The 20,194-nt window shown below is 39.2% G+C and overlaps 1 protein-coding gene and 1 long non-coding RNA gene across 2 annotated transcripts; both read left to right on the forward strand.

Annotated features, from left to right (window-relative positions):
• The first annotated feature begins 7,761 nt into the window (after positions 1–7,761).
• Positions 7,762–10,090, forward strand: LOC147305880 (deoxynucleoside triphosphate triphosphohydrolase SAMHD1-like). Its single transcript, XM_086278943.1, has 7 exons — positions 7,762–7,905; positions 7,984–8,084; positions 8,175–8,286; positions 8,376–8,467; positions 8,564–8,685; positions 9,736–9,914; positions 10,073–10,090. The coding sequence occupies exons 1-7, from the start codon at positions 7,777–7,779 to the stop codon at positions 10,088–10,090; spliced, it is 753 nt and encodes a 250-aa protein (XP_086135069.1). The 5' UTR covers positions 7,762–7,776.
• Positions 10,091–12,691: 2,601 nt separating this feature from the next.
• LOC147305881 (uncharacterized) lies at positions 12,692–17,220 on the forward strand. Its single transcript, XR_015126651.1, has 4 exons — positions 12,692–12,768; positions 12,893–12,997; positions 13,110–13,259; positions 16,948–17,220. It is a non-coding gene; the product is annotated as an uncharacterized LOC147305881 (long non-coding RNA).
• Positions 17,221–20,194: the final 2,974 nt, after the last annotated feature.

A 20,194-nucleotide genomic window follows, 5' to 3' on the forward strand; every position in this document is an offset into this window, starting at 1 on the left:
CCAGTTTGGGCGTGACCCAAAAGCCGTCTGAGGTTTCGTCCACCTTCAGTATTCGCACAGTATTTATTGCAGACAACACTTCTTCATCTGAGGAGTCATTTGCTCTATCCTCATGAAGCTTAACTGTGTGAACATGTCTTTCTTTTTTGAATCTTGCAGTGCCTCTTTTATTCCCAGGCTTTGAGCCCTTATCCTTGCACCTTTTGTTCCTGCATGCCCGTGCTACATGACCTTTTTTTCCACAGTTGTTGCAATCCATTTCTTTGCACCAGCAATCATTAGCAAGGTGTCCTAACTTGCCACAGCGGAAGCATGGTCCCTGTGCATTTGCTTTACCATTGTCTAGTTTGTGTACTCTGTCTGTAGCATGTAGCGCATGGGCTTCTTTTGATGCCATTTCCATGGTCACACTGATATTAATTGCCTTCTCAAGAGTCAAATCACTTTCCGTGAGCAATTTCTTCTGTGCAGCTTCATTTCTTAAACCACACACCAGTCTGTCTCTTAATGTGTCATTTAAAACATCTTTAAACTCACAGTGTTCAGCTAATTTGCGTAACGATGCAACGAACATTGTGACAGACTCACCCTCTTCTTGGTTTCGCTTGTGAAACTTGAACCGTTCAGCGATCACGAGGGGCTTGGGCGAGAAGTGTTTGGTCAGTGTGTCCACGATCTCTGTGAAACTTTTACTGCCTGGCTTTGCTGGCTGTAGCAGGCTCCTTAGCAGGGTAAAAGTCTTTGGGCCTATCACACTCAAAAAAATGGGCACCAGTTTAGCATCCTGTATGTCGTTAGCCGCAACGAAATATCCAAAACGCTCCGTATATGAGCTCCATTGCTCCGTGCTTTCGTCGAAGGGACCGATAGGGCCAGTAACTCCAGCCATTACTCGGCTCCTGGTTGAATGGCACTCTTCCCCTCACAACTGTTCCTTTTCGTAACGTCTCTTTTATCCGTTTATGTTTTGGTTAACGTCACTTACGGAGTCTGCCTTCGTCGTCCTGTCCGCTGTACATTCCTCCCCGTTTCGCTGAGAAAAAAAAAAAAAAAAAAAGGCATCCACCTTCGCACACCGGTAGCGTCGTCCTACCTCCGGCGCCGTCTAACACCAGGTTAGCGCGAGGCATCAGCAGGAAAAAAAATGTAAAACTCCAAAGCGGACTGCAGCGTCGGTCCAGACGTCCTCGTCGCCACTTTTGTTATATCTTCACTCTGGGTTACTAGTATAACAATGATACTCGGACCACGACGTAACTTGCGGTATTTATTATAACGGAGCAACTTAACATGGAGCTAGCCCGAGCAACAGCCGAAAAGCATCATTTCCCATAATGCATCGGGGCAAGCCCACTACGGATCCTGTTACAACCCAAAATACACAACAGTGACAACGAAGGAAAGAAGCTGAGAGTGGATGATGAAGCCACCCTGAGCCTGTTCGTTTCCGACACTGGAGAAGAGGACTTTATTGGTTTTAGTGGGCAGGAAGATGGTGGTGAATGACTGACTTTTCTTCTTGTTAAAGCCATGTCACTGCACCTGAGCCTAAAAGGTAGTCCGAATCTATTTTTCTGGTGTGCTGTAGGTTATTGTTATGTACTACATTTGTTACTCATTTATGAAGCACAGTACATGTTTCGTACTTTTAATTACCGCTACTTGTACATATACCTAAAAAGTTATGCAAATATGTACCCATAACTTGCTTTTCAAAATATTAATAAAAGGGGTGTGTCTCCAAACAGCCATCTGTTTCCTGACAATTCCCTTTGTGCATATTCTCTTACATATGATAAGTCAACATTGAAACACCTGCGGCTTTTAGTCAGGTGCGGCTAATGTATGTACAAAACAGGATTTTCCCCTGATTTTAGCTTGTGCGGCTAATATTCAGGTGCGCTTTGTAGTCCGGGAAATACGGTAATAATTTTGGAGTTTTGACCCCTTAGTTAAAATAATCATGTCTTAGTTAAATTAATCATGTCTGTTTAAATTTTCCCTGCTACTCAGTGTATATGGCTTAGATTTTTTTTTTAATTTTAATTGCATTTTTGGATTCCTGTTAGCTTTATTATTCCAGTATGCTAATAATCTTTGGGGGGGGGGTTGTATTACAGTGAGTTTCAGTTTTGTCTTGATTTTGTTATTCCTGCCTCACAGTTGTTCTATTTGTATCTTGTTTTAGCGTATATCTTTTCTCTGTGTTATTTCCTGTTTTACTATGATAATTAAATAGATGGGTGATAATATCTCTTGTGCCTTGCTTGAGTTGTACTTCCCCTATGATTGTATTGATTGTCTTCGCCTTTATTTTGTCTCCTAGCTATCTTTCTTCCTTAATCACCCTGTATCTATAAACTAAGAGAAGATGCAGAATCACCTGATCTGCTGCAATAGAGCTAGGCTGCTGGGGGTTTCCCATCATGCACTGAATTTTTCCTGTTCACTTGTTCACTTTTTACTATGTGTTTTTACCCCACTCTACATTTAATCATTACTATTAATCCCTGGTGAAAGAAATCTCCGTCCCGGGTTTCTCCGTGGATCGGGTTTCCTCCGAGGCGTGGGCACCTATAAGCAGAGTTTTGTCTTTACCCTATGAGATTCAAAATTATTCAAAGTAACACTCAGGTATGCCGTTCAGCAGGTTAGTTACAGCGCCGGGAGTAGCTTGGGAGAACAAGGAAACACAGACTGCTTCAGGTTGCTTTCCCAAAATCAACTCAAAGGTTTATTCATCAGACAACAGTTTATATAGAGGAAAAAGGTTCGTGTGTCAGCAGATTCTCAGTTCAAACCGGTACAGACCAAATAAGGAAGCGTCTTCCTGCCCTCTGAGCAAAGAAGTATCCTTTGTATAGTTTATCAGTTCAGCTACAATTTATGATTATCCCAGCAAAATACACTCCTAGACATAGAATACAGAGTTCTTTCATTAGTGAATTCTGAAACAAACCACCTGGCCTTTAACAAGCTTTTTTCTAGGAGATAAAGAAGGGAGGATGGGAATAAGGAAGTGATCTCTGTGGTATTTTCAACCTTGGTACCAGCCTGTGATTCTTACACATTAATTCTTGGGTCACAGAGAAAGAGAAAAACAACTAGTAAATGGGCCTTATTGAGTAACAGTTTTCCTGTATAATATCACTATAAAACAATATCCTGTAAATGCTACCATGGTATCAAAATATCACAACACCTGGCCCTCTTCCAAAGTACATCTTTTACCCTGTCTTCCTTCCCTCGCCCCAAAACCGGTTGCGGCAGATGGCTGCCCCTCCATGAGTATGATTCTGCCAGAGGTTTCTTTGTATTAATCCCTTAAAGCCTAAAATATGATATAACTACCAAGAAAATTCAAATTTTTTGAAAATGAAGAGTTTATTGAAAAATTAAATTAAAATTAAAATCCATAATTAAATATAAAAAAAAAATTATATTGTATTAACTACATCTGGCTTTTAAAAAAATCACACTGATGATGTAGAAGGCTCAAAAACTTAAAAAAAAAAACTGGTTCTATCAAATATGACACACTAGGTTTAAGGGGTTATAAGAGAGTTTTTCCTACCTTTGCCAAGTGCTTGCTCAGAGAAGGACATCTGGTTGTTATGGTTTTCTCTAAATATTTGTAGTTTCTTTACTTTACGATATAAAGCAGTGTGATGATGTGACTATGATGATTTAGTGTTTTAAAAAAAACTGAATTGAACTGGAATAAAGGAATACATGAGCTAGTCGTGTGTTGACCTAGACATGGAAGACATGATTAGGTCATGTCTCCCCTGTGAGTTCTGTGTTCCTTGCCCTGTTTTATTTTTTAGATTTTGTTTTGTTTTTTTTCCACCTTTTGGTGCCTTTTTGATGGACATTACCTTCAAAGCTACTTGGGTTTTTTTTTTATGCTGTCCATGGTTTACTTCTGACCTCCGAGCTTTGAAGGCCAAAGCTCGGCAGCTAGAGTGTAAATATAAGAAATCTGGTTTAACTGTTGATACAGAAATCTATAAATACCATGAACCTCAGTATAAAGACTCCATTAGCAAGGCCAAACAAAGCTTCTACTCTGGTATTATCAATTCTTATGGGGGTAATGCAATGCAATGCTAATTCAACCCCCCAACGCTTTACCACCATACTTCTATTCCTCTGAAACCTGCAACTCCTTGATGTTGTTCTGGACTACGAAAATCAATAACATCCACCAGCAACTCAGATCAAATGTTGTGTCCACCCCCTCTCCAGAACCTTTTCTGCTTTTTGAGCCATTTTCCACTTTTCATATTCCTGACTTATCCGATATTTCCGAGTTCATATGTAAATCAAAGCCTGCCACATGTCATCTTGACCCCATGCCCACAGGGCTTGTGAAATCCTGCCTCTCTTCTTTACTCCCACTCATCTCTGCTATCATTCACTCTTCTCTCACCACCGGTATCGTTCCCTCCTTAATCAAGACTGCTCTAGTCAATTGTATACTGAAAAAACCTTTAGATCCTAACAACTTTAACAACCTCCGTCCGATTTCCAATCTACCCTTCATTTCTAAAATACTTGAAAAAGTGGTTGCAGCTCAACTTCATTTACACCTGGTTAATAATAATATCTACAAGAGATTTTAATCTAGTTTTCGCTCATGTCACAGTACAAAAACTAACGATCTTCTAATCGGAGCTGACTCTGGTCTTCTCACCATTCTCGTCCTTTCAGATCTGAACTCAGCCTTCAACACCATTCCTCACTCTGTACTTCTAAGCAGACTTTCCTCTCTCGGCATCTCTGACACACCCCTCGCCTGGTTTCAATCATATCTCCTCGACCATTCCCAGTTTATTCAACTAAGATCATTCCGCTCTCATCTATTCCCCGTCACCTCTGGTGTACCCCAAGGCTCAGTCTTAGGCCCTCTTCTCTTCATAATATACATCCTCCCTCTAGGTACCATTTTCCTCAAATTTGATCTTCAGTTTCACTGTTTTGCTGATGACACCCAGTTATATCTCTCTTGCAGACCTGATTCCTCCCTCCCACCTTCTTCCCTTTCAGAATGTCTATCTGAGTTAAAATCCTGGTTTACCTCTAATTTTCTAAAGCTCAATGAGGATAAAACTGAGATCCTCCTTATTGGCACCAAATCCAACCTTTTGAAGGCAAACCATTTCTCACTCACCATCGATAACTCCACAGTTTTCCCTTCTCCTCAGGTTAAGAGCCTTGGTGTCATCCTAGACAGTTCACTTTCCTATAAATGTCACATCAGTAATCTCACCCGTTCTGCCTACTTCCATCTACGCAACATTAACAGATTGCTTCCTTCTCTTTCCACCCAGTCTACATCCATTTTTGTCCACAGTCTTGTTACCTCCCGTATTGACCACTGCAATTCTTTTACATGGTCTCCCCCAAAAATCCCACCAAAAGCTTCAACTGGTTCAGAACTCTGCTGCTCGCATTATCACCAGAACTCCCGCCTACCAGCACATCACCCCTGTTCTACAGGAACTTCATTGGCTCCCTGTGAAATTCCAGATAATATTCAAACTTCTTCTGCTCACCTTCAAGGCCATTCATAAGCTCTCTCCTCCTTACCTTTCTGACTTGTTAAGCACTACCTGTTCTGCCCGTTCACTTCGATCTTCTTCTTCTATCCAGCTTACTGTACCTTCCTTTCGCCTCACCACCATGGGAAGCAGAGCTTTGCTGCAGCTGCTCTGCTCCCAGGCTGTGGAACTCTCTGCCCCCCAGAAATAAGAAACATTGGTTCTCTCCCCCAGTTTAAATCCCAACTCAAAACCCATCTGTTCAAATCTGCATATTCACTGTGAATCCACTGTTTGTTAATTTTATCTTGTGCTTTTGTTTTATTGTTCTTATTTTGTCATTGTTCTATCATGTGTTTTATCCTATTGTAAAGTGTCCTTGGGTGCTCATAAATAAAATGTATTATTATTATTAACATGACAGAGTTTCTTCACAGCTGGCGGGTGTTATGATGTTACTGATAGGGAACTTTTTTAACTCATGAGGTTAGTTAGTAGAGTTGCCAACCGTCCTGTATTCAGAGAAAATATTACGCATTTTATATTGAGGTGAGAAGGAACACAGTTTGTCCCATACTTGAGTTAGGATGGAAAAAGACACAAAGCTGGAGTTATTCTGCATCTTTATGCTGTCAGCTGCCTCTTCTTCTCTCATTCTCTCCCCTCCCTCTCCTGTTGCTACTTCAATCATGAAACTGATTACTGATCAGCTGATCATCTTTTCTCTCTTGCTTGTTTATCTCCCACATTGTGCCGAAAGAGGAAACCAGCCGATGTCGCGCTAAACAACAGCAGCATGTTTGAGCTTGATCAGCTTTTGTTAGAATTTATTTAATATTCATTTCTAGGATCAGCTGATGTTTGCTGGAGCCACAGCTGTAAAAGCTGCTGGTCATGATATCGGTTTGGATATCTGGTGAGAGGGAAACATGAAGATAAAAACAAGAGATGTCCTTACTGAATCATCAGAGCTGAACAGGTGATAAAAACAGGTTTACCTTTTAGGTGACATGAATGAGTTGAAGGGAAGTTATGAACTGTTTCTCAGAGACAACTAACACCAGAATCCGTTTTTTAGGGAGCTGACAGCTGGTAACTGTGCAGGGGCAGGTCTAGTAAAGTTTTGCCAGGGGGCAAGGGAAAGTGGGGCACAAAGAAATACTTTTCTTTCTCATTCTCATTTAAAATTTCTAGCTTTTAATAAATAATGATCTGAATGTTACAATTAAAGTTTTGGTCTGATGTAAAATGTATAGAGATCATGTGTGTACATCACTGTCACAGCAGTGTTTGTTTTCATTCAAAGGCTTTATGGCTTTTTCTATAATATCTGGTGGGCTGGTCTCTAGTCAAAATGCCTGCGCTGATTTTATGTCCCAGTCCAGCCCTGCTCTCAGGCTAAGAGCAGTTTTATATGACACCTCAGGTGTAAGGATGCTCTTGAGGCTCTTAAGGTCAATGAATTGTAGTGATGGGATTTCCGGCTCTTTCGGCTCCCAACCGGCTCTTCAGGTTGTTTTGTTGCTTTAATTTATTATTAACAACAATATAAAATAATGCACAAAAGGAATTACTAATGTAAAAAAAGGTGGTTTTTTTTTTATATATGTTTATATATAAATATATACGGTGGCCCCTAGAGACAAAGCACATACAAATTCCAAAGCACATTTCTAGCTTTAACTGAACTTCCAAAACAGAGCTACCTAGATCACTTAAATTACACAATTGAAAGCATATGTGTATGGTTTGTGTATTTATACACAAGCACTCATATATAGTCAAATAATTTTTTTTAAAAAAGGTAATTTACCTGTTACTACCACACACCAAATCTGGTTGTTGGCGCTTCCTGGCTTGTGTAGCCACTAGGTAACAAAAGCTCAACACTGTGCCTAGCATCCTAAAGCACTTCTGTTGTGTTTTTTACGTGCCTTGGAGTTTTTACATGCTTCGGGGTTTGTAGATGCTTTGTCTCTAGCGGCGTTTCGTTTCGTTCACGACCGACACATCATTAATGAATTAACAGGAATACCAGAGGAGGAAAACATCAGTCACTGGTGGTGAATCACTTTGAAGTCAGCTATTGTACATTGGCTTTGTAAAGCAAAGTGGGACAGTATTTTAAATGTTTAAAAAAAGCAATATTTGCATGCTTGGTTTTTTCACTTTAACCTGCCCCCAATAAACACACACCTGTGTATTCTTGCAGCATGAGGATGCCTCTATTAAAATGTTTAATCACCTACTGGAGAACACAGATGGCCTGAAGGACATGATGAAAAGGTTTGGACTAAACTTGGAAGGCGACAATGAAAATGACTTGGATTTCATTAAGGAACTGATTAAAGGACCTGAAAAGGTCAGTTGGGTGAATTAAGTATCATCTTTGCTACAGAAGTCAGTGTCTAATGTTTCTCATCTGGCTTTGTCTCCACAGTGGGCGTATAAAGGTCGAAAAGAGAAAAAATCCTTTCTCTATGAAATTGTGTCAAACAAGGAAACCGGGATTGATGTTGACAAGTTTGACTACACTGCCAGGTAAAGCTTCCTTTACAAAAGACAAATTCCCTTTTCGATATGATATTAAAAAGTACTTATATATTTCTTTTTCTCTCTCTCTCATCTCAGGGACTGCAAACAACTGGGCATTCCAAACAGCTTTGACCATCAGCGCTTCATGATGTTTGCTGGGATCTGCTGTGATGAGAATGGGCGGAAACACATTTGCTCTAGAGACAAGGTGCTGACCTCTGCTTTTTTTTTTTTTTTTTATTAATTTTTCAGGAAAATGTACTTTGAGTGGCTATAACTAAACTTCGCTGTCAACAGGAATTGGAAAATCTGTATGAGATATTCCATACAAGGCTCTCTATCCACAGAAGAGCCTGCCAGCACAAGATAAAAATGGCTGTAGAAATTATGTGAGTACCTACAGTTCCATTTTTAATACTACACAAAATTTTGCTTTATCTACAGTTGTGCCCCTGAAGTCATATGTTTGGTCATTATATATCCAGGATCAGAGATGCCCTCTTACTTGTTGATGACCACCCAGACTTCAAAATGAAAAATTCAGAAGGGACAATGGTTTCTCTCTCCAAAGCCAAAGATGACATGGAGTCATACATAAAACTGACAGGTAGTGGTTTCAATCTGTGTTGTGGAAAAATTATACATTCAGTTTATTTCAGATAAACCATCTTCAAATACAGATATAGATTGTTAAAGATTACAGATAACACTCAAATAGAACTATATTCCTTTTGACTGACACTATTGAATTCATTTATCTGTACGTTTATCTAAACTACTCTTATCTGCAGGGGGTCTTTACTAGGGATGGGTATCGTTTAGGTTTTATCCGATACCGGTGCCAAAGCGGTACTTATGAAACTGTGTCTGTGCTTAACCGGTGCTTAAAGAATGGGGAAAACAAACTTTGTCCAAAAACCTCTCATGTTGAGCTGTTTTTTTGTAAAAAAAAAAAAGATAACAATGTTGGCCTTTTCTGTAGCTATAGGGCATATATGGTATCACTCTTGGGTGGAAGCAGTGCTTAAACAATAGAAAAAACACAAACTTTGTCCAAAAACCTCTGATGTTTAGTTGTTTTCCACTTTTTCTTTGGTCTTTTTGGCCAGGGTGAAGGGAGTATCTGCCATCAAACAAGAAGACAGCCACATGTAACTACGACGCTGTTTGCTAGTTCTCGCCAGGTTCGTCGTCAGATTCGAGGTGTTACCTACTTTGACAGTATCACCTTAAAGCATTTATTGCAGGCTGCTGAGTTTGCATATTTTGCTGTGAAGTACAGCCAGACTTTTGACCGCTTGGGCATTTTTAATCTGTAGCTCTGCTCTAAAAGACGTACATACCTGGGCCCGCCTACTATCCTTGCTAAGGTAAAATGATTGGCTAAAATCCAAAGTGTATAAAATCTCAGAAAACAAAGCACTAAAATAAAGCACCAAAATGTGCGCTGCTTTTCGGTCTGGTGCCATCATGGCACCGGATACCGGTACCCATCCCTAGTCTTTACTATGTCCATTATATTTAGTAATTTTTCTTATAATAATCCAGTTAGTTTTTTTTGTGGTACAGATTTATGTAAAATTTTCTAAAACCCTACTGACAAATTCTTGAGCTGTTTCGTGTTTAAACTGACTTATTTTATCTGTTTACTTTGTAGATCATGTGATTGAAAGAATACTCCACCCCAAGGAAGAAACAAATAAATCTTCCTCCACGGACAAAGATGAAGAGGAAGAAAAGAAGAAGAAGAAGAAAAAAAAGAAATTGATGAAGGCAACAAAGATTCTAAAGAGGGTAGTGACACGGGACCTGTACCGCTGTGTGGGTCAAGCCAGGGTATGCAATTTTTATGTGCCTGTACTACAAGTCAAGTATGTGCATATTTCTATCACAAAAATAACCCTGATAAATGTATCCCAATCGCCATATCAAAGTTGAGAACTACAGTTTTTATTTCTATGTGCTGTGTGTTCTTTTTCATGCATCTCCATCAGACAAATTTGGCTGTGTAATATGTCCTTTTTATGTTGCTGTCCCTGATGTCGGATGTCAAGGCTTCTCCCAGATAGGTTTTCTGATGAGATATTTAGGGTTTACTAGAAAATCCATGAATACAACGAAAAGAAAGAGAAGTTTACAGAACCATTTACATTTGGACAAAGGCCAGAATGCAAAGAAATTGCTGCTTATACCAAAAAAGCGATGTGCATGTAGACATAGTCTAAATCATGATCAGATGATGAAGCAGTGGCTCTTACTCTCAGACATGCCTGGGTTTGTTTCGTGCAGTCTTCTATTTTTCAATGATTTATCAATAAAACCTACAGTATTATTTTCCTTAGTTGAACCTGAGCAAGCATGCAAGCCAGTTGAAAGGAAAAACAAATAAAGTCACAAAATCAGTTGTTAAAGCGAGCTGGGTCACCAACAGCAAGAGGACCCAAATGTTGGACTCCTAACACAACATACTGAATGAAAAGAGGCAGCTTTATTGCTGGATATGCAGAGCACAAGCTAAATACAAAATTCGGAAACTATAAACTTAAACTTGGAACAGGGAGTGATGAGGGAACTGAGGAGCCAGAAAAAACACACAGTGAAATGACAATGGGCAGAGGGAATCAGAGGGCTTAAATACACAAAGGATAACAAGGAAATGAGACACAGGAGGGTAACACAGCTGTGACTACTCATACACAACGACGGGGAGGAAGAAAAACTAAATACACTAAACACGGATGAGACTGTCAAAGTAAAACAGGAAACCGAAGATACATGTTACACCCTGAAAAGGGGCTCAGACACGATGCTTCTCTTTCAGCAGCTTCATTGCGAATGATTCAGAAATATAAACATACATACAAAAGTATTAAACATCTTAACAACGATGTACAGTCTCTGTTAGTTGTAAGACAATATATCTCAAGACGGTTTTCTTTCCTTTTCTATAAGTTACAGATTAAATTGAATGTAAGAATTTACAAAAACAACTTATGAATCAATAAACAAACTTAGATCATTAAACTGAAATGTACAGAAAATAAACAAAATATTCATATAAAAATACTAATAGGCATTTGTCCCTTCACACAAAATAAACATGTTCTTCGTCCAGATCAAATGCAAAATGCACACAATGTATGTTTCATACACAGTCTGGCACGATAATGCTTCATGCTAGCCATCAACAGAGCGCTTAGCTTAGCTTGCTGCTTATAGCTTATCCTAACAACACAGTTAACACAAGTCATCTAAATATTCCTAGTATCCTCTTGGTACATTTGGAAACACAGTCAGTACAACTCAACATACATATTTGTAAAGTTCAACAGCAGAATTGCACAATTATTACCTGAAAAGGGGATAAGTCGACGCTCAGACACGATGCTTCTCTTTCAGCAGCTTCATTGCGAATGAGGCATCGTGGCCAGAGCTCCCCCTTCCGGCAACGGCAGGCATAGCTAATCAATCATGATCACTAAATCACATGGATTATTCCCCAGGCTCGACAAGTGGATCACAGATTGCATTTTACACAGGTTGTAGTCACATTAAGGATTGTTATCCGGTTGAACATAGTCATGAACTCTTTTAACTATTTTAGCCCGTGTTACATTACGTCTCTTAATGGGACTTCTTTTACCCTTGTTTATACATTTACATATTTGAAATGAATTGAATAATATATTGGGTAACTTTTAACCACAACTTTTTACTCCATTATGAACTTCAACAAATAATCAATCTATCACACACACACTAAGACACGGGCTGACTGAACATATGTAACAGGGCGCAAGAGACATGACTGGGAAACAGCTGAAACAAACACAGATGCAGAACTAAACATGCATGAGACACATGACAGACTACACATGAGACATGGACACAGGGAAGAATAATATAAAATCAAAGAATATTAGTTAAACAAAACATAAATACTGGGTCTAAGGAGCTTGTAAAGCATCTGGACTTTTTTAAGTTGCTTGAAGACGTTTCACCTCTCATCCGAGAAGCTTCTTCAGTTCTAAGGTCAAATGGCGGAAAGTCCCAGATTTAAACCCAGTGGGAGTAACCCCCCAAAGAGGGATAAAAGGACCCCCTGATAATCCTCTACCTAATCACACGAGCCAAGGTGTGAAAACGGGTGTGGGTGACAATCAGCCAGGGTTTCGGGTGAGCTCATTGTGAAACCTGGCTCCACCCTATCACAGTGGACATAAATGGTCCACTGTGAGCGATCATCTTTGAACAGAGGTGGTGGCTTACGACACCAACTGTCTGCCATCTATAATCCAGTTTTGAGTTCCCTTCCCAGACGCCTTAACTCCCACTCACATCCTGGGCCATCTGACCTCAGGAAATCGCATGATGGCAAAATTCTGTTTGAAATAGAGAAATTGAGTAAAAATACATTATCTTAAAAAATTTGGTTTCATGTGATTGTGCTTTCTGTGTAATTTCTGCACTGAATAAATAATTTTTTCTTTCCACTTTTTCTCAATTCAAGAAAAAAAAGAAACATGGAAGGTAAGAAAGAGAACAGATTAACACAATAATAATAATAATAATAATAATAATAATAATAACACATGTTCTCTCCTCCATCCTTCAGGAATTGAAGAAAAGTTTAAAAAAAAAACTGGTTCAAAAGTTTCCTAATGACAAGAAAGACAATTTTGAAGTTATTGTAAGTTTTATTAAACCACCAAACTTTTCTTAATATAGTCAATTTATTTAAAATATATATCAAACCTAGGCAATTATTTACATGTAAATATAAATACAGGTTTCTCTGTAACATTTGATTTTAGGATGTCCCTTTTGACTATGGGATGAAAAATAAGGACCCCCTCAGAAAAGTATATTTCTATCGCAAGTATAACCCAGATAAAGGGGAACCAATCCCCAAATCAAAGGTGAGAACTCCATCCTTTATTTCCATTAACTGTGTGTTCTTTTTCTTGGTATCTCCATAAGACAACGTTGGCTGTTTATTATGTGATTTTATGTTGCTGTCTCTGATGTCAGGTGTCCAGGCTTCTCGTAGATAGTTTTTCTGACGATATGTTCCGGGTTTACTGGAAGAACAATGAAAACCTACAAGGGAAAGAGAGAGAAGAGAAAGAAAAAGAAATCAAAGAAATCTTCAAAAAGTGGTGCAAGGACAATGGCCTTGAGGTACTACTTTATTCTATTTTATTGCATTGATTGGCATTATTGTAGCAAATCTACTTAGCCAGAAAAATGGACAGGACATCAGTTGTAGAAACGATAGTCTTTATATGAGAAAATGTTTCTAGCTAAGCATGAGCACCATCTCAACTGCAACGGATTCTGGGAAATTCTGTCTTCTAATGATAATATGCATAAAGTGCTCTTTATTGGCAGCAAATTAAATCCATAATTAAATTAAATCTCAATAAATCTGTTGCTGGCAATAGAACACTTAAAAAATAACCTAAAACATGCTGTTATCAAATCAAATAGACTGCAGTAGTTGCAACAGGCATTACTATATAATAAGCTAAATGATGCGTGTGCAAGCAGGAAAGCTGCAGTTAAAAACTGTCTATCTTGTTAAAGACCTGAGATCATATTATACGGTGGCCCCTAGAGACAAAGCACATACAAACTCCAAAACACTTGCAAACTCCAAAACACATGCAAACTCCAAAACACTTGCAAACTCCAAAACACTTGCAAACTCCAAAACACAACGGAAGTGCTCCAGGACGCTAGGGGCAGTGTTGAGCTCGATTTGCAAAATAAACGGCAAATTTGTCTGTATGGGACGGTCTAGTCTCCGTTGTGCTTCCCAGGTTGGCTAGCAACCATGATACTAACCGCTGGAAACGTGTCATACAACTTGGTTTGACAGAAATGAGGAAGAACATATTTTGTTCATTTGTTTGTTTGTTTCTACAAGAGCTTTGTGTGATTTGATAAGTATCTGAGGCTGAGACCACAGGACAGTAAAACATGATTTTTGGGCTTAATTTCTGTACTGAACAGTCATTTAAGATTAGTTAGTAAATAACAATTAGCTAATGTTGTTCATGAGACTAAAGTCATATCACTTTGGTAATGTAAATATAATATGGCCAATATTATAGTTATTATATTAATCATTATTAGCTATTACAGCAGTGAACATGAACTCTGTGTCAAATACTGAGCCTCAGTACAGATTCAAGTTGCAGTTATTTATATGTCTTAACACCTTAAATCTTCACTCAAAGACAAGTATCTTTGACAGTGCATATATAGATGTATCATATATAAGAGACAAATGTTGTTCCTTCAGTATGTTGGCATTACTAAATTTGACTCATTGCTTACCTATATTTATAAAAAGAAAATGTACAAGCTGTGATAACTGTTTCTGATAAAATGAAGAGTAGACTGATATATTAAATATTCCTTTATTGGGTGTGAAAATCAGACCATGTCATAACTGCTTTAAGTCATACAGAATAGATATCAGAGCCTTAAACAGGCTGACTTCTGCTAAATGGGTCAAACTGGGCAGAAAGTATACAAACACATAACATCCTTATAGAATATGATGTAACACTATAGATCAACTTACCTCAGAATATATAAAGCATATAAACAATTACAGCAATATGATGCAACAAACACAGGAGTGCTACTAATCCAAAATACTCAAAGCTTCATAGAACTGTGTTAAGAAATATACTCTAAAACACTTCTTCAGTAAAGACTCAGAGAAGAGAAACACACAGAACTTCTTGCTAGCAAGGGCAGCCTCCAGACTGAGACTCGCACTGAGAAACTGCCCCGGTCTTTATTTATACTTCAGTGGGTGCTTGTGTGTGTGGGGGTCGGGGGGGGGGGGGGGGGGGGGTCCTGCTGATCAAAGGGTCATATAACACGACAGCACAAAAGGAACATCCTTGGTCAGGAAGAGGGTAGTCTCCCCCTCACCCTAGATGGTTCACCCTAGATAACACAGTGAGGAAGTCCAGCAGTTCATCTAAACAGAAGGCACTTAGACTAAAACAGACATAGCTACGTTAAAACAATAAAACAAGGTACGACCTCTTCCTATGCTCCCAGGATGTGGGGGTGGACGTTAGAACACGTTGAAGTGTTACATGCCCCCTAGGATGAGATATTCTTTCAATATGCCACCAACTATATACTTCTACACACAAATGATTACATGCAGCATTCTACCATATGCAAACTTATATCATTAAAAGATTATACTGACTACTAAGTACAATTTTCCTATTAACAAACTGAAACAAACATTTATTTTTAGGTCCATTCTGCTGCTGATACATACTTTAGGTTTCTGAATATTAAACTTGTTGCTGCCTTTCATAGTGTGTAACTTGAAGGCCTTGAGTACTTTCTCCCACACTGAAAACACTGGAATGATAACATTATTTGAACATTACCTAATAAGACTGATTCAGGACAGACAATTAGTTATGTTAAACTTTCCTAGCAGTCCTTCACAAACAGGGAACAGTCTGTCTATTCTCTCCATCTGTCAGCTGCTGCTGGCTCTTCCTCCTTCTCTTCCTCACACACTGCTGAGTTTGTCCTGGTGGATCATCAGGGGTGCAGAGTGTCACAGATGATGTGCAGCAGTGGGTCCCTCAGTCTGTCCTCACTCTGGACACTTGCAGTTGTCACACATGGAAATCAAATGTGTGATAAGCTGCAGGATTCAAACACAAGTGTAACTTATAAATACATGTTCATACTTTTATTACACAATCAGAGAGAAAGAAAAAGAGAGAGAGTGAAGGACAGACAGACAGGTGACAGTCTCAGGTGTATACACTGCTACAAAACAGCACAAAAGAAGGAGGATTGTGTTATTACGAAACAAGAAGAGTTCCCAGATGGTACAGTGGACACATGTGTGACTCCTGTGATTAAAGCATCTTTCTTTCAGCGTAACGAGTGAACCGTCAGCTCGTTCAAACACACGTTAAAGTCCGTTTGGCTCGACACCACCGAACAGAGGCAGCAATATAACATAGCTAACATTAACAGTGCAGTGAATCCTGCTTGTGCCGTGATATTCAGGACTGCAAACCGAGCAGCATCACTGACTTTCAGCTTGTTGTGTTTGTGGATATATGACTGACTTTAATTATTCACAAAATCATCACAATCTCTGTAAGATTAAAGTCAACTATTGAACGGCATATATTTTGAAGTAAAGGCTTTAAAACCAAGTTAGTACAAACATTGCTAATGTAACATAACTTTGCCGACATGTGGCCAACAGTAATGTTTTAATGTTCTTCATTCTAAAAACATTCGCGCATAAATAAGTGACATAATATTCAGTACTTACTTCTGAAAGTTTACTCTTCCTCCGCTCCGCTTCCGCCGTTTTTTTCGGCAAAATTATCCACACCACCGCCGCGCTATGAAATCTGGGATATGTTGGGCCATGAAGGCTACACCGACCCATCCTTAAAATTCAGGGAAATTAAGGACGCATTTGAGGGCCGCATTTCGAGCAGCCTTTGAATTGGGAAAGCCTTCGTCGTGTCGCTGTGACGTAATCGGCCTTAAAATGCGGCCTTTAAGGCTGCAGACCCTGAATTGGGATACAGTCCAAATACGGTCATTGGTACTTCCTGGCTTGTGTAGTTACTAGGTAACAAAAGCTCAACACTGCCCCTAGTGTCCTGGAGCACTTCCATTGTGTTTTGGAGTTTGCAAGTGTTTTGGAGTTTGCAAGTGTTTTGGAGTTTGCAAGTGTTTTGGAGTTTTTACGTGCTTTGTCTCTAGGGGCCACCGTAATATTACACTTCATAACTCTGACATCTTGGTGGGACTCATAAGCTTTATTTATATTTTTTATTAAATACAGATTGTAGAAGAGAGATGATGACGATGACACCAACACCAGTGCTACTAGTCAAGCAACTCCAGGAAATGAACTGTCGATCTGAACATGTGAAAGATTCAGATATCATGTTTTTGGGTGACTGTAGGGACTGTAGGGATTTTTATATTTGTAATGTAGCTGGTTTGAATCAATTAATGTAGTTTGGGTATTTTAAATGTTTAAATGTTAAATGTTTTCCATTTCTGATTTAAATCTTTACAATATGATTTAGTCTAGATATGAAATGTTATCAGAATGCACATTTTCAGCAGAATCAAACTAAATACGTCAATACTGGTTTCAGTTCAGGCAGTTTTGGATACTGTTGTGTATTCCTCATTGTGGGAAAATGTTTTATTTATCATATCATCCCTAAATTAATCCCCAGATTTTTTCTTGTTCCAATTTGTTTACTTATAATTTCTGGTAAATTTAAAATAAAGCTCTTTTTCTCTTGTGTTTTGTGTCGTCGTGATCTTTCAACATAACATGTATCACATTGTCCATCCCTCGGGGGCTGCTGCCTGAAAAAGGTAACCAGAATGCAAAACCTCAGCACAGAATTATATCTTCATTATCAATTTTTAAACTATATCATATAGTTAAATTAATTAAAGTCAAAGTAAAAAATTTACACTTTACAAAGTTGCACGTAATCCATTATATTTTTCAGTAATGCAGTAACACCTTACTGTACTAAATTCAGTAGTTACATTAATTTTAATTATTTTGTTAACTGAGGAACTTTAGTAACACAAGTATCTGAACGACAAGTGGATATAAAGGAAAAAACCTCAGACCAACATCCTTTTTCTTCATGTGTACTTGTGCTACAATTAGCTGATTTCAGTTGATTTGTGGGGAAAAAGAAAATGCTGGAGCAGTCTACAGCAGCAATATGGAATTGTTTTTTTTTTATTGCACAACTTTTATAATCTGAAAAAACTGAAAGAATTATTTTTATTTTACATTTCCGGAAATGGAGAACTGCAGCACGAGCACGCATCCACAGTTCTGAAAAAATCACAAGGTGAATGTTTATATGTTCGGCTACGTCACCCGCTAAGTTTCGATCAAAACAACTCCTTATATGGTAGCAGTTCCTCTTTCTTTGTGTCTTACTTCCTGTGCAGCTCTGCACTAAACTTCCCCTTTTCTTTACTTCTCCTTTCTAAAGTCTGTTGCCAGGGCAACTTGTCAACCTCTGACCTAGTTCTTTGTCACATCTGGGCCTGGTTTATAAAGGCCTCTATTATTAAAATACATAAAATGGTAAATGGCTTATATTTGTATATCGCTTTACTGGTCCCTAGCGCTTTACACTACACTTTGGGATGGCTGTAGCTCAGGTGGCAGAGCAGGCCACTAATCAGAAAGTCAGTGGTTCGATCCCAGCCAGGAGGCTGCATGCCAAATATCCTTGGGCAAGATACTAACCCCATGTTTGCCCACTGGTGGTGGTCAGAGGGCCCGGTGGCGCCAGTGTCCGGCAGCCTCGCCTCTGTCAGGGCAGCTGTGGCTGCAATGTAGCTTGCCATCACCAGTGTGTGAATGTGTGTGTGAATGACTGAATGTAGTGCAAAGCACGTTGGGGTCCTTAGGGACTGAGTAAAGCGCTATACAAATGCAGGCCATTTACCATTTACACTTCATTCACCCATTCACACACTGGAGATGGCAAGCTACATTGCAGCCACAGCTGCCCTGGGGCGCACTGACAGAGGCGAGGCTGCCGGACATGGTGCCACCGGGCCCTCTGACCACCACCAGTAGGCAACAGGTCATGTCTCTTGCCCAAGGACACAACGACTGAGACTGTTGGAGCCGGGGCTCGAACCGGCAACCTTCTGATTACAAGACGAACTCCCGAGTCTTGAGCCACGATCGCCGAAGAGTACATAAAAATACATAAAACAATATAATGAGCAAATAAGCATTAAGAATATATATTTAAATCCCAAAACTTGTTATCATCTATCGTCCACCTGGGCCTTACACAGAGTTTCTGTCTGATTTCTCAGACTTTTTATCTGATTTAGTGCTCAGCTCAGATAAAATAATTATTGTGGGTGATTTTAACATTCATGTAGATGCTAAAAATGACAGCCTCAACATGGCATTTAATCTGTTATTAGACTCAATTGGCTCCTCTCAAAATGTAAAAGAACCCACCCACCACTTTAATCACACTTCAGATCTTGTTTTAGCATATGGAATAGAAACTGAACATTTAACAGTGTTTCCTGAAAACCCTCTGCTGTCTGATCATTTCCTGATGACATTTACATTTACAATAATTGATTACACAGCAGTGGGGAGTAGACTTTGTCACAGTAGATGTCTTTCTGAAAGTGCTGTAACTAAGTTTAAGAATATAATCCACAAACTGTTATCATCTTCAATGCCCTGTACCAACATAGAGCAGAGCAGCTACCTGAACGCTACCCCAACAGAGGTCGGTTATCTTGTTCCCTTTTTAACAGGAATACATGCCCAGTAAAACAGGGGGAGTGGTCATCTGCTGTGGCCAGCTGGGACGAGGAGAAAGAGACAGGGCTAAAAACATGCTGTGGAGGAGAGCCAGAGATTGATAATAACTAATAATAACTCCAAAGAGAGACCTAAAAACATGGAGGGCCAGCTTCCCATTCTACTTTTACATATTCTAGTAAGCTTAAAGTTTGAGAGTGAAGTGGGGAGATACAGTACTATAGAAGCAGGATGGTAATTAAAAAAACAGATTTAACAAGGAGCCTATGAAGAGAAGTCAATAGGAAAAATATACTCTGTCATTCTAGTCCCTTTCAGCATTCATGTTGCAACATTTTGATGTAGTTGGATGCTTTTTAAGGAGTTACAATGTCAATAACATAACAACATAACAACTTACCTGATAATAACAAATTACAGTGGGCCAGCCTAGAAGTAATGAATGCATGAACTTGTCTTCCAGCAACACTCTGGGACAGGACTTTAGAAATATTGCAGAAATCGAAGAAAGCAGTCCTTAAAAAGTGCATATTAGAGCATATTGGGCCAAGAAACCTCAGTGTTAATGGAGACCAAGGTAATGCCATTCAGAGCATTCCTTTAGGTTGACTGACAGGTGTGTGTTGTGTGGCTTCATGGATGGATGAGAGAGAGGATTTCATCAGCATGGCAGAGGTATGTTGTGTCTTTTGTGGTATTACCTGAAGGAGGCATGTGTTATGTAAACAGAAATAAAATC

The sequence above is a fragment of the Aulonocara sp. 'chitande type north' Nkhata Bay genome, linkage group LG20 (assembly GCF_057382095.1).
Source record: "Aulonocara sp. 'chitande type north' Nkhata Bay isolate Kocher_YH1m ecotype deep benthic linkage group LG20, A_spYH_male_GT1.1, whole genome shotgun sequence".
Lineage (NCBI taxonomy): Eukaryota > Metazoa > Chordata > Actinopteri > Cichliformes > Cichlidae > Aulonocara > Aulonocara sp. 'chitande type north' Nkhata Bay.

Coding starts and splice junctions, on each gene's coding strand:
- LOC147305880 (XM_086278943.1), top strand. CDS start 7,777: ATGTTTAATCACCTACTGGAGAACACAGATGGCCTGAAGGACATGATG. Junction 7,906..7,983: donor TGATTAAAGGACCTGAAAAG/GTCAGTTGGGTG, acceptor TTGTCTCCACAG/TGGGCGTATAAAGGTCGAAA. Junction 8,287..8,375: donor ACATTTGCTCTAGAGACAAG/GTGCTGACCTCT, acceptor CGCTGTCAACAG/GAATTGGAAAATCTGTATGA.